The 13,738-nt window shown below is 46.7% G+C and overlaps 7 protein-coding genes across 7 annotated transcripts; 5 read left to right on the forward strand and 2 right to left on the reverse strand.

Annotated features, from left to right (window-relative positions):
* Positions 1-769: 769 nt before the first annotated feature.
* On the forward strand, positions 770-2,037 carry TSTA_096490 (3' exoribonuclease family protein (Rrp42), putative; the record flags this gene model as incomplete). Its single annotated transcript, XM_002479318.1, has 2 exons — positions 770-1,339; positions 1,402-2,037. 2 exons carry the CDS (start codon positions 770-772, stop codon positions 2,035-2,037), a joined length of 1,206 nt encoding a protein of 401 aa, XP_002479363.1.
* A 392-nt stretch (positions 2,038-2,429) lies between these two features.
* TSTA_096500 (uncharacterized protein) lies at positions 2,430-3,220 on the forward strand (the record flags this gene model as incomplete). The annotated part of the gene is made up of 2 exons (XM_002479319.1): positions 2,430-2,798; positions 2,852-3,220. The coding sequence occupies 2 exons, from the start codon at positions 2,430-2,432 to the stop codon at positions 3,218-3,220; spliced, it is 738 nt and encodes a 245-aa protein (XP_002479364.1).
* A 716-nt stretch (positions 3,221-3,936) lies between these two features.
* On the forward strand, positions 3,937-4,719 carry TSTA_096510 (cytochrome c; the record flags this gene model as incomplete). Its single annotated transcript, XM_002479320.1, has 5 exons — positions 3,937-3,967; positions 4,255-4,286; positions 4,335-4,493; positions 4,545-4,639; positions 4,692-4,719. The coding sequence occupies 5 exons, from the start codon at positions 3,937-3,939 to the stop codon at positions 4,717-4,719; spliced, it is 345 nt and encodes a 114-aa protein (XP_002479365.1).
* Positions 4,720-5,898: 1,179 nt separating this feature from the next.
* On the forward strand, positions 5,899-7,766 carry TSTA_096520 (uncharacterized protein; the record flags this gene model as incomplete). The annotated part of the gene is made up of 2 exons (XM_002479321.1): positions 5,899-6,394; positions 6,448-7,766. The coding sequence occupies 2 exons, from the start codon at positions 5,899-5,901 to the stop codon at positions 7,764-7,766; spliced, it is 1,815 nt and encodes a 604-aa protein (XP_002479366.1).
* A 487-nt stretch (positions 7,767-8,253) lies between these two features.
* On the reverse strand, positions 8,254-9,422 carry TSTA_096530 (RNA polymerase II subunit 3; the record flags this gene model as incomplete). Its single annotated transcript, XM_002479322.1, has 3 exons — positions 8,254-8,689; positions 8,745-9,316; positions 9,369-9,422. 3 exons carry the CDS (start codon positions 9,420-9,422, stop codon positions 8,254-8,256), a joined length of 1,062 nt encoding a protein of 353 aa, XP_002479367.1.
* A 423-nt stretch (positions 9,423-9,845) lies between these two features.
* Positions 9,846-11,611, forward strand: TSTA_096540 (C6 transcription factor, putative; the record flags this gene model as incomplete). The annotated part of the gene is made up of 2 exons (XM_002479323.1): positions 9,846-10,646; positions 10,697-11,611. 2 exons carry the CDS (start codon positions 9,846-9,848, stop codon positions 11,609-11,611), a joined length of 1,716 nt encoding a protein of 571 aa, XP_002479368.1.
* A 153-nt stretch (positions 11,612-11,764) lies between these two features.
* TSTA_096550 (glutathion S-transferase II, GST-II, putative) lies at positions 11,765-12,574 on the reverse strand (the record flags this gene model as incomplete). The annotated part of the gene is made up of 4 exons (XM_002479324.1): positions 11,765-12,032; positions 12,090-12,264; positions 12,321-12,393; positions 12,449-12,574. The coding sequence occupies 4 exons, from the start codon at positions 12,572-12,574 to the stop codon at positions 11,765-11,767; spliced, it is 642 nt and encodes a 213-aa protein (XP_002479369.1).
* Positions 12,575-13,738: the final 1,164 nt, after the last annotated feature.

The raw sequence follows: 13,738 nt of genomic DNA on the forward strand, positions 1-13,738 counted from the left end.
TGTGTTATTTCACTTGCAGACTTCGATCTTTGCCTATATCTGCGCTAGACGCGATACACATTATGCATAGCGATTCGTCTTTACTGATCTTTACTGTCATTCAATGCTCCTCAGCTGTCTTTCCTTTGAACGGGCACATATAATGTATATGTCCTCTATTGCTCGTTTTTCTCTCTCGTCACAAAAACGTCCTTTCACTTTCTTTGTACATTGCTGTTGGATTTTATGACCGTTGACATAAAATTCGGTCAAGTCGCTCACTTGCTCTGGCAGCATGAGGATGTTATTTGTCTCATTTGACTGACTTGGTATTTTCCCAGTCGAAGATTATTATTACCTTGTAATTATATATTTATGCATATTGCAGAGATTAGCCTGCCTGCACATAATACAATCTTATTCAACCGTCATCATTTTAATACATTGTAGTTAATGTTGTTGTAAATACGTACTTTGGCACAAGTAGCTGTATATAATGTAATGCCTGAGGCAGTGATCATATCGGCGGGCCCACCTTAAGTCCGCTGGAAATAATTTCGATCTTGATGCGATAAAGAAATTTATGACGAACATACACTTCCTACAAGCTTTAGGAGTAATTGATCTTCTTTACGCCTTTGAGAGTCTAATTCATACTCGAGTCCCTACTGAGAGTTTATTTCACGATCAAGAAATATTTCGATATAGCATCATCAGATTCCAGCACCATCTCTCGAGCTCATTGAGCAAAGCTCAAAAAGGACGTCGCATCGCAGAATAAAAAAAGAAAATGCCTCTCGCACAACAAACCTCCGCCTCCCAAACACCACTCATATCCCCCGCCGAACTATCCTACCTCTACAACTCTCTCTCCTCCCCCTCTGGCGCCATCCGCCCCGACGGCCGCTCACCAACACAGTTCCGCTTCCTAACCGCCGAAACGGGTATATTACCAGGCACAATTGGGAGTGCAAGGATCGGATTTGCGGATGGGTCCGAAGCAATTGTTGGTGTGAAAGCGGAATTGGAAAGGACGCTTGCGACGGATGCGTTGGATTTGAGGCAGTTGCAGGAATTGGAGCAGGGTGTTAGCAATGATTATGGGGATGAGGATGAAGAAGGTGGTGGTGGTGGTGCTGGGGCCGGAGTGGTCCAAGGACAGAGTGAATGGGTGCAGATGTCTATTGAGATTCCCGGGTTTAGGGATGATGATGCTTTGCCTGTGTTTTTGTCGGAGATGATGAGGGAGTCTCTAGTGGGTTCTTCTGGTGTAGGTGGTAATGATGATGATAAGATGGTTGGTGGGTTAAAAGGTCGACTGGTTATTAATCGGCGATGGCATTGGAGGCTTTATATTGACGTATGTCAACCCTTCCTCTCAGTGAGGTTTTCTCTGCATGATTGAGACTAATGATTATGCAGGTTCTGTTATTATCACCACCACAATCATACCCCCTCCCACTCCTCTCATTAACGACACATCTAGCCTTACTATCCACGCGGTTACCAAAACTCAAATCGCAGGGTGAAGAAGATCCTTTCTTTGAAGACGACTGGAATCTTTCAGAGTATATCTACCCACGACCGTCAACCACACAAAATTCAAACCAACGTCAAGCTCGCCCGCCAGTTACACTTCTTGTAATATCCACCGGACAAAACGTCATCTTTGATCCAACCAGAGAAGAAATTGCAGTCGCTGATGCCGTGCTCGCCGTCTCAATTGGTCGTGAACAAGACATTGACAACACAGATGCGAATTTGAAACTCCTTTCTATTCGCACTATTGATCCTCCTTCGAGGTTGACGCAGCATGGTGTCCCGGACTCAGAGAATGCAGCTACTTTGAGTGCGCTTACCACCGGTACAGCAGCAGTAGCAGGTACTCATGCAGAGACTAGATTTGTGGGTACCGATGAGGAAGTTCCTGGTGTATGGAAGCCTAGAAGAGGTGGTGTATCGCGCAGTGTGATATCGAAGATTGTCAAGATGGTGTTGGCGAAGGGTGGTGTTGGTGATGAAGTTATGGGGGGTTTGGAGAGTGTTGAGGTGAGCTGAACAATACAAAGAGTTGCTCCTGACCTCGTCAATTTACATAAACTCGCTGTCTCCAATGCCAACGACAGACAGCATATGAGGCATGCAACTCATATCAGTGGATGTCTGTAGACATCGCCCGGCCACCAGAGTGGTGTCGTGGCTGATAAGATGGCTATGTAGATGTCATAGTACTAAATCCATCCACTCGAGCTATTGCATTAAGCTCTTACATGTGTTCTACATATCCATCGAAACGGCTTTCGCGAAAAATGGAGATCTACCCTAACCCTAGATAAAAGTCACGTGGTACAAACGGAAGAAAATCATGTTCCCTGTAGCTCTTCCACCAGAACATATCAGACCACACAGTCTACGAGACAATCCTCAGATTATCCGGTACAAAGATCAAAATGAAGGGGCCCATCACATCCAACATCCCCCGCTTCCTCCTCCCACGAGGCATCCAATCGCGCACCCTCCGAATATACCGCAACAATTTTTCCACCACCACAAAGCCATGGGCGGAAGGGCCAGACAAAGCACGCGTATTACCTCAACCAGATAAATTCCGCCCTCCATCCCATCCAGCTCGACGCGTTATGCAGACTCGAAATGGACAAAAAGTTGTGCGAGAACCGTTTAATTACCCCGGTCGTCCGCTCACGGCAAAGGAGAAGGAGGAGCAGAAGACCAAGAGGTATCCGAATATGTTTCCTGCGGAGGGTACGGTGATGTTTAAGTTTTTGACTTCGAGGTGGATTCATGTTTGGATTGCTATGGTATTTTTTTCTCGAACCCATTTACGGATGAATATGAGGCTAAATGGGTATAGGGAGTCCTAACGTCCTTGGCTACATTCACATTCACCGAAAACTTCAAACGAACCTCCCAATTCGCGCATCTGCTCCCGCCCTGGTCAGGCCTACTCACATCCCCGATCAGCACGGTTTCGCGAACCATCTCCGTCTGGAAAATGCATGTACAACACAATTCAATGATTGCGCGCGAAAACAGACACAAAAGAGTCGAAGATGCTGAGAAACGTCGTCAATACCGCATTGCGCATGGATTGGAGGAGCCGGAGAAGGTTGCTTCGCCTGTTGTTGAGGATGATCAGTCGCCGATTGCGCCGGCTGAGCTTGTTGATGCTGCGGAGGCAGTCGAGAAACGGCCTGCGAAGAAGTGGTTGGGTATTTGGTGATTGACCTATAACCTTCTCGACTTGTATGCTACATAAGATATAACGTTGACGTCTAAGGGGGCGCTCTGGAACCTCATAGAGATGTATTGCATATTCGAATATTCACGTAAAATATGACTTCCAACTTACGATGACTCTAACAAGAAATCGGTGAGCTCGCTGATAACAAGCTGAAATCATGTGATCTCATCGGTCTGACGGCTGATCGGATCAACCGGGAAAACTACTAATCAGCCGCCTCTGATTGGACAGGAGAGATACCGTCATTCAATGTTCATACAACAACCACAACCTGAATAGAGTCATCTGTATGGAGTATTCCTGATGATGCGGTTGAAGATCTAATATGATATGAGAAGACGGCCCGTCCTTCAATGCGATTTCTATGAATAATGAATCAACTTGGTGATACGTACTTTAATAGTAAGCAGGTACATCTAAGCAAGACATTCCGGTTGCGCCCGCAAAAGTCACCTGACACCTGTCAATGTACCCGACAATTAGCTCTGCTCTGATTGGCTGGCATCTCGCCGCTGCGGTCATAGTTTTCCCCTTGAAGTCATTTTCTTGCCCAGTTCCCGGAATTTCTTCTCGTTTTTTCTTTTCTTCCATCATTAGGCAAACTGTCCTTTCAACAACTACACCTCCTACTTCTTCAACTCATTCAATTAACTACTTCTTCTTTTTAATTTTATATTTCTTTCACATTATTCACAATGGGCAAGGAAGCTGCCAAGTTCGCTCCAGGTAAGCTTTACCACGTCCACTAGATGGACGTTCGGGATCGAGCGAAGGTCATCGCGCGCTGTTGTCGATATCTCCGAGAATCAATGCTGCGTACAGCAGTTCCTGAGCTCTGCTTGGAGGATTGCTCGGAATTTGTACTAGACGCCTGCACTACGTCGCACTCGAAGGAGAACTAAGCTCATAGCTTCATTTTAACGGGATATGACCTGGCGATGCGATGACCTGACCTCCGACTCAATGGCAATGTCTTGATCTGTATGGTGGACATGAGCTAATTCGACTTCCAGGTGACGCCAGCAAGGGTGCCAACCTTTTCAAGGTAAGAACGCACTTTTCCTACTATCAGTGACCATACTAACTCTGATAGACCCGCTGCGCTCAATGCCACACCGTTGAAGCCGGTGGTGCCAACAAGATCGGCCCCAACTTGCACGGTCTCTTCGGTCGTAGCACCGGTTCCGTCGAGGGATACTCCTACACCGATGCCAACAAGCAGGCTGGCGTGACCTGGGACGAGAACACCTTGGTAAGTTGCCTAGCCCTGTTTAGTTCATGGCGATACTAACTGACGGCTTAGTTCGACTACCTCGAGAACCCCAAGAAGTTCATTCCCGGTACCAAGATGGCGTTCGGAGGTCTCAAGAAGGCCAAGGACCGAAATGATCTCATCACGTAAGATGATCCGCTTCATCTGTTAATTCTGATCAGTACTAACTCCGAACAGCTACCTCAAGGAGGAGACCTCCAAATAAGTGACTCGCAACGAAAAATGCTCGTCCCCGGCATCTCGATCTTCGAATTGTATAGAGGATTCGAACTTCAAGGAAGCGGGACACCATCGCCTGTAACAATACGTCGACTACCCTATACTATACATGCGAAAATAGATTTTGGGATTTTTTTTCGTGCTTCCTTGTTTCAAGTACTTAGCGCATGGGGAAGACCGAAACGGCTCCGCTTGGATACAATGGTAGAGCGGAAAATAAGATGATAGATTTATATTTTTCTCTTCTTCGTCTGTACTTCTTTTGTTGATATCGTCATTATTATTACTTGTCTGTCATGATCTTTTTTGGGACGGGGCTTTGCAAAAGAATAACGACCAATATGATTCTCCTCTCTGATATCTATCCCAAGTGTCTTAGACCAGTCGTCTATTCGTACTTCATTACCAGTTCCTGCGGCTCCGGATAAAGATTGCGCTCAATCTGATAAGTCAATGAGTACTATAGAATGGACACATCTAATGTCCCTTCCACTTCTTAAGCTGTTCTCTCATAGTAGTCTGTCGTCTGTCAAGTCTCGAACATGCAGGTCCAGGATTTGCATTGCAGGCCGCCTTGATGCGTTGTACTAGCAGCAAGGGAGTCACGGGATAGCGACATGGTTGGCTGACAAGGCTCGACACGAACTCTCCCTCGTCGCCGCGATTGGACCAGCCTCCATTTTTCATGCAGGCTACAATTGAACATGCCCGATTCATGACTAGTCAACTGTACTTCGGAGGGGCAGGGGCCTCATCTGCTTCTCTCCTTCATCTACTTCTACAACGACCTGCAAAATACCGACAGTTCCATGCGTTTATAGACGATACCGGACTCTGCGACTGATCTACGGTCCTTGCCGAGTCGTCTCTTCTTCATTACGATTTTCGGCATCTCCGATATTTACTCGAAGCAACTGCTTGACGGCTCAATCCGTTATCTCAGGCTATCTTATCGCATTGTTTTGCGACGACCCTCGGTTGTCCGGCGCATTGCCCGTTACCTACAACAACGCAAGAAAACCAACTTCATAACCTATGCTCTATTTGCGCATCGTCTCTTTGTGTGTACCATTGAATCTAAATCCAACACTCTATCGAAAGGCTTGATTTGAAACACGAGCGCATGAGTACGACGTCTTCACCGCAACTATCTATATCATCATCCATGGATGACGAGATGGATGCTCTCTTTGACGATCACCCGTCGCTATCGGCATCGCTGGAGGATTTTGCCGCTTCCAATAGACGATCACCACTGCTTGATTTGCCCTCGCAACACTCCGGGTTCAGATCTGAGGAGTCAGATGACGGCCGATCTGTGCCCCAGGAGCGCTGGTCGCCTCCTGCTCTGAGACGTCCAGATTCACTGGCGGGGAGCCATTGGTACCGCCATTCACCATATGATCATATGCACATGAAGCCAACACTCCAACCGCACAGCGCACCGCAAAGTCGAGAGCCGAGTCCTCAGTATGAGGACGCATCTGAAATGCCGCCTCCACCGTCACCAGGCAAAGACCAAACAGACTTACTTGATATTTCCCTTGCGGCCAATGTACCTCTACCTCCAGGCACAGACTCGCCTCTAAAAGGACGATCTGTTTCCCCAGAACCAAAGGACCGGCTATTGCGATTCCAATCAGAAGAACCGCATTCAAACTGTAGGTTACTCTCCCTTCAGCAAAAATGTCCAGCGAATTGACATATCTACTAGATGTGCGCTTTAAAGTTTCTGCTGAAGTGGCACAAAGAGAACCTATACAAGCCGCTTGGAATGCAATCAGACTTCCATTTGACCGAATATGTGCTACCTTGTTCAATTCAAAGATCAGTACAATCGCAACACTCTTCGTTGCATTTGTGGGGATGATTTTTTTGCGCTCGCTATCTATACCTTCGACTGCGCCGACGGTACCTAATTTGATGAAACTATGTGCGTTTGCACGCAATTTTGAACCATTGATTCATTACTCTGAAAACGGCATCCAGCATATTAACAGTCTTCAAGAAACGGGCATTGCCGTTTGGGATTTGGGCGAATCTGTAAGAGGGAGTAACATGACGAGTGCGCCGATTATAGTCACTCAATTGGATGAATTATCCGATTCATTGAAGACGCTTTCCCTCGAATTGACCAGATTCTTTTCTAATGTGGACTCGGACATTGATTCGATTCTGTTAGTCATGGATTGGGTCCGCCGTGAGCTTACAGTGATAAACTCGCAACCACCGAGCAGTCTCCCCAGTGTCATGATCGACAACATCCACAACATGATATCCCAAGTTGTCAACCTCGAACATGGCGCCGGAGAAGCAATCGACAGTACACCCTCATCATCTTCCACAAGCAATCATATCCCGGGCTCTCCGACCCTCCTCGGAACGGTAGTCACAACCGTCTTTGGCCCAACATCAGCCCATCGCACTCGCACAGCACTAATGCGCACATTCACCGAATTCCTAAACGTGCTCGAAGAATCCATCAACAGCGAACTCACCCACTCCAATGCCCTCGTCGCACTCTTTGAGTCCATTGACCGCCAATTCCTAAACTTGCAGCGCGTCGTCGTCCGCGAATCAGATACCCAAGAACGCGAAGAAGGCGAAATGCTGAGTTCCCTCTGGACACGCGTCCTGGGTCCCAATGCGGCGCTAGTTCGCAAATATGAAAAAAACAGAAAACTGCTCGCTGACGTCCGTCGGCGAACGGTTAATAATAAACATCAACTCATGGACCATCAGGCGCGACTGCTGAATCTTAAAGTTAACCTTGAGACATTGAGGAGGAAACTTGTTAGTCCGCTTGTGCGACAGAAGAATGATTCGTTCATGTCGGCTGGTATTGCGATTGATACGACGAATAGTGTCCTGGGTGCCATTGAGGGTCAGATCGAAAGTGTTGAGGATACTTATGAATATCTTCGAGGGCTGAGAGAGGCGCAAAAGGCGAAGCTTATGGATCTGGTGTATGGGGCGAGCAGCACAAGAGTTACGGATAAGTATCTCGGTCTTGAGGAGACCACAGACGATTAATCTTTCACCTTGATTTAGTGACTTTTCTTTTTGCCGGGCTTTGGCTTTTCTCAACGGGGTTTATTCGAGACGGTGTATATGGCGTGGAGCTATGGAGTTGATAATTCCTTCCTATTTACCACATGTATGATTTAACTGATCTATTCATCTCTTGTCTCTCGATCATTAGTTTTGGCTATCCCTTGGGATATTGATAGGTTTGTTTCCTTTTGGGGCTTGTTGGCGAGATATGGTTGCTCTGGATGGATGATGCATCAAGGAGCACTGGAGCCTGGCGAACGAGATAATTCTTTTGGGCAGATACCTAGCATAGTAATACGATTTTTTCCCTCCTTTCTATAATATGCATCTAAACATATTGATATTGAATTGGTGATATTTTGATATGAAACTAATATCGCACAAACACAACGCCGGAAATGCTTTAGTTGTTAGATAGAAAGTATGAGTCAGAGCTAACATCCAATTTCTTCGTTTTGAGGAGAAATTAGAAACCGCCTCCATAATTAGTCGCGCCATACGGCGTCGCTCCGTAAGGAGTCATTCCACCACCCCAAGCACTCCTGTTCCCTCCATTCGCTCCCTGTCCATACGCTGTAAATCCACCACCAAGAGCACCATCAATCTCAGGTGGTTCATATGCATCTGGTGACCGTACGCCGCCTCCAAGGCCGCCCATGTCCTCGTCATCTCCGCCGCCGAGACCATTCACTTGTGCACCAGGTCCGTTGGGGTTGGTGAGGGTATCTATTATTGTGGCTAGTTTGGTTTGAAGGGTTAGAATTCCCTGTTGGACGATAGCGTCGGGTTCGAGGTTGCCAATTGATTCGACGTCTACGTAGAATGTGTGTGGTTGAGCGTCGTAGTCAAAGGGTTGGTCGGGGGGGTTGGGCGTTTCCCATTTTCCGTTTTCTGAGATGGGCCTAACCTTCAAGTCAGCTTGGGTCGGCCTTTTACCGTGAAGAAATGAAAACGTACCATTCTTTAGCAGGATCCTCCTCATACCAATAATCCAAATGTTTCAGATTATTGTGCGGATCATACTCAAACCCAACTGCCGACGTAGGAGACCATTTCGCATGCTCTTTCGCAATACCCTTGCGCGCAATACAGGTCAATTTCAACTCCTGCCCCTTGATCAATTTCGCAATCAAAGGTCCCTTCCCCTCCGGATCAGTAATAACCGGGTTCCCAACCCACTCATTTGCCCTGTCACCTGTAACGACCAAATCTCGCGAATAGACCTTCATAACATCATCTGCCTGATTACATCGAGCATGTAAGGTTAACCGCACACTGCATCTCGAACACCAACTTTCGCATGTACAGTCCCGATTGTATTCCATGTCGTTGTCGCAATGTTTGCTATTGAGTGGTATGAGACCGAGACGATGGGCTAGAAATTCGTCTGGGATGACGGATGTGTTTACTTCGACTTCGACAATGTCGATGGCTACTGTAGGGACTTCGGCGATCATTGTACGTCGTAGCGCGTTTGCGAGTGTGAGGTCGACGTTGGATAGTTTGAAGTCGACGCGATAAGGCTCTGCCTGCGGATTGTTAATATCAGTAATATTTTACCTTCGAGTAGGAGATACACACCTCGCGCACAGTCACCTGTGGCCCAGCGGGCTCGATATCCATTTCATAATCCATGATGGTGAGAGCTTGTCGCGGAGGTTAAGAACTCGAGATGATTTGAAAAGACTTAGATGAGGTAGCTTCAAACCAGCCAAACCGGCCTCAAGTATGAGGCGAAAAGGTCGTATCTGCAAGGAAAAAATTCCGCAGCAAAGTCTAGAGGTAGATCGTAGATTTTGATGCGACGGTGGGAGGTTCGGGGAATGGTGCAACTTGCGACTCTTGAATAATGAATTGCCTGTGATCAATCGGAGTAGAAATGCACATCTTTCTTTGTGGTGCGCCGTATTGAAATATAGATTGCGCTAGTCTGGATATGGAATAGTGGCATCAGCCGGTTGACTTCACTTCTACTATAACATTTTCTAAACAATTCATGAACAGCTATATCTTCCAGAACTCTGTATATCTGTTATTACACTTATATATAATGCTAGGATGAGCAGATCTCTGAGAAGTACAAAAGGCTGCTGGACATGTCGTCTCCGGCGCAAAAAGTGTGATGAACGACACCCAGTATGCCAGCTATGCCACACCTTGGCGATACCCTGCTATGGCTACGGGCCTAAGCCGGACTGGATGAATGGTGGGGATACTGAGAAATCTCAGATCCAGAGTCTAAAGCAGACTGTGAGGTACACGTCAAGACAACGTGATAGGGCCAGACCTCAGCCGCTGCGTTCTCAAAGCCAAACTGTTCCTCCATCAAATGCTCCAGAGTCTGTTTTGGGACCGAAATATGCTCCTGGAGCAGCATATACACGTATGGAGCAAGGATATTTATCTCGGTCGGATGCTTCTTCCTTGCAGAAGGAAACCGCGCAAGCAAGTGACACCCAGACAAATCCCATGCTCCTCATGGGAGATTTATCGCTCTCCGATACAAGACTTCTAATGCATTTTGTGGATCATGTCTATCCATTACAACTCCCCATTAGCCAGTCATCTGCCATTCAAAATGACCGCAACTGGCTTCTTCCAATCATCATGCATATACGACCATTCTATCACTCAGTTCTCGGATTAGCCGCGCTTCATCAACGTCTTCTCACGTCACAGTCCAACGACGAATCACAGCAGCTCCGTGCGCTCAAATATGCACAAAAACACCACTCGTTATGCCTGCAAGATCTACAAGTGGCAATACAACTTCTCGGACCCTACAAAGTCAAAGGCGCCGAGTGTCCTAGAGGAGGGGTTGGAGTTCTTGCTTCTGTTATTCAATTAGTGCTTTTAGAGGTTGGTCGACCATCTACCAAGACACCATAACATACTAATATCTGTGTTAGATGTGTATAGATGAGACAGACAACTGGCAGGTCCATCTCAATGCCGCTATTGGTATGGTAGCAGGTGTCCACGGGGTGCGGCAAAGAACAGAAATAGATGGAGACCCTGTGGCTATGTTGCACTATGGGTGGGAGAATTTCGAGGATGAGCTATATCCCGAACATCCTTTACTTCAACAACAGAGCTCCATGAATGCTCTGATTGCTATCACGATATACTTGGACGTGGTTTCTTGCGTTACCATGGGAAAGCCCCCTCGATTATTGAAAATTGTGCACGATATCACAGACGTGACTCCATATACTCAAGAGATTCGAAACATGTTCGGCCAGGAGTACTGGGTTATTTTGCTGATTGGGGAAATAGCAGCGCTTCACCAGCCAATTCTCGTTCCAGTATCAGAAGATGATAGTGTTGGCAATTGCTGCAACAGTGCACCCCATGCAAAGCTTAGATCTACTCTTCAGGGCTGGATACGGAAAAATGCTGAATCTGTCGAAAAACTACAGTGCTCGGAGGAGTACACTCTTTCAGCGTCCACTTCCATTCGCGTCACGACCTATCTTTATTCCCTTGCTGGCATTATTTACTTTCATCTGACAACTGCTGGCGTTGACGACAGCTCCGGAGAAATTCGGACCTGCGTGAAAGCATTTATCAAATCATTCAGCCTGACCAGACATACATCGACGCCTCAGAACCTTATGTGGCCTGTTTATATTACTGCATCAGTAGCCGTTGGAGATGAGCGTCCTTTTTTCCGCACTATCCTTTCTACATCTGCTTCGTATTTCTCGATCGGGTCATGCAGTAGAGTGCTGAAAAGGCTAGAGGATATCTGGGAAGGAAGGAGTGTTTCTGGATCTCGGCTTTTCAGCACTGATCTCTGGTGTCCGAACCTGTTATTGATTTGAATACTACCAAAATAGCACTCAAGCCTTAAAACAGTGTATGAACAGCTGACTGGATTGATATACACGCGGTTATGCCCTTATTTCAAATTTTGTTACTGACTGCACATGGGATATTTGTTCGCCGCCCGAACTAATGTTCTCCCCATTGACAGTCTACATAGCGAGAACCTTCTGCCATGATTCCCGTCCGCTGACTCGCTCCCACCACGCCTTGACATTGGGCCTGTCAGTAATGAAATGTCCATAACCGGCATCAAAAAGTTTCTGAGTATACGGCAAGTAATAAATATCAACGAGCGAAAACTCATCTCCGCCCATGTACTTTTGCTTTGCAAGAATGCCATCAAAGACATCCAATTTGGGCAAGAGGCCCTTTTCATAGTGCTCGACCAGTTTGGGATCTGGGCTAGCGCCACGTATACTGGGGTTTGTCAGTATTTGCAATTACTAGCACACTAGCTATGCTGCCATTACTCACGGTTTGAAGACTTTCTCAATGGCAATTGGAAGAGCATAGTTATCAAAATTGTCTCTCTCAACACTGGCCCATTTCTCAAAGGTTGCCATTCCCTTAAGGTCCGTGGGATTAGGGAGAAGTTTTACACCTTGATTGGCATATTTCGCTGCAATGTAGTAGGAAATGGCTCGTGATTCTACGAATACCTGTTAATCAAAAACATAACCGGCACAGAGAAGCCGGTGAACAAACCATGCAACGAGAAATTGCCATCTTCCATAAAGGGAATGACACCAAAAGGATGTTTGGCCAGGTACTCGGGTTTCTGTATAGCTCAACTGATCAGAAGTGATCAACACTGGGATGGCATTCAAATATACCTTATGCTCTCCTTGCATTAAGTTGATGGTCTTCAACTCATAGTCGGTCACACCCTTTTCGATAAAGGTAGCGAGAATGCGTTGGGTGCAAGTTGCCTTGCTGGCACCGTAGATGACAATGCCCATGGTGAATTCAAAGTACTGTGATCTGACAGTGTATACCAATTTGCGAGACGGCGAATTTTGTGACTGTTGAGCAGTGTTGTGTAAGTGGGGAAGCAAGAAACCGAAGACCGAGAGGGACGGCGAGAGATTTATACCCCTCCATGATCGAGACTCACGCAGATCTTGTCTCCATCAACATCCCGGCGGCACCTCAAATTTGAGGCCATTCATGTTTCGGAACTACCGAGATACTACCCGATGAGCCGTATTCGGGCATTGGGCCGCTTTTCGAGGTTGTACGGGATATGAAATCAAGAAATCTGAATGACAAATGCTTGATAATGTTGCAATCTATCATGATCATGCTCATATCGAATTATTGACACATAGAAAATTGACTGGCGTGGTTCGATGGGATTCTATAGCAACAAGCCCACCTCTGCGGTAAGCACTCTATGAGGGCAGTCAGGGCTATTTCATTGCGCTAAGAGCTGTGATTGGCTGTGTGTCTTCCACTCGGCGTTCCAGTCGCCAGTTTCTGGCAAGCCATGGCCTATTCTTGTTTATATCAGAGCTTGTTGCTTGTTAGGCCCATTACTTAGCCTCGATATGCGATAGTAGCAATTTTAACCAGACTGCAAAAACAGGTTATGCCCATGCGTAGCGGAATACTTCTTTCATTCCGCTCTGACTTCAGTTTGATATAGACGTGATTGGCAGTTGCATGGTTATGCGGTTCGAAGACGCCTATCACGCATGAAAGCAGGGGCTGTCAGTTTCCTTGCCGTCGCTGTTCAAACGGTTGTCTCTCTGCTTTTTATCTCTCACTCGATCCGTGATGGTTTCAGGATATATGGTTCATGTCCGAATCACTCAATACTCAAGTCATCCCCTCGAGACGTGAGACCAAGTAAGGCTGAGATTCAAACTTAAAATCCTGCTGTTGATATGCACGCCAGGCGCCATGGTCACCCTGGTTAGAAAATCTCAGCCAGTGTCCACTCGACTGGAAGTATGCATTATTTACTCGAGCTCCGAAAAGAAACACTGCGCCAAAACGAGGCTCCGTGGAAGCGCTATCGATGCAGGTGTTTGTTTGATTTGGGTATCTTGATATTATATAAACTTTCAGACTGACAGACACCTGCGCAGACCACTACTTCCTTAAAGAAAAAACAGATTGCC

This window comes from Talaromyces stipitatus, genomic scaffold, assembly GCF_000003125.1.
Source record: "Talaromyces stipitatus ATCC 10500 scf_1105507295527 genomic scaffold, whole genome shotgun sequence".
NCBI lineage: Eukaryota > Fungi > Ascomycota > Eurotiomycetes > Eurotiales > Trichocomaceae > Talaromyces > Talaromyces stipitatus.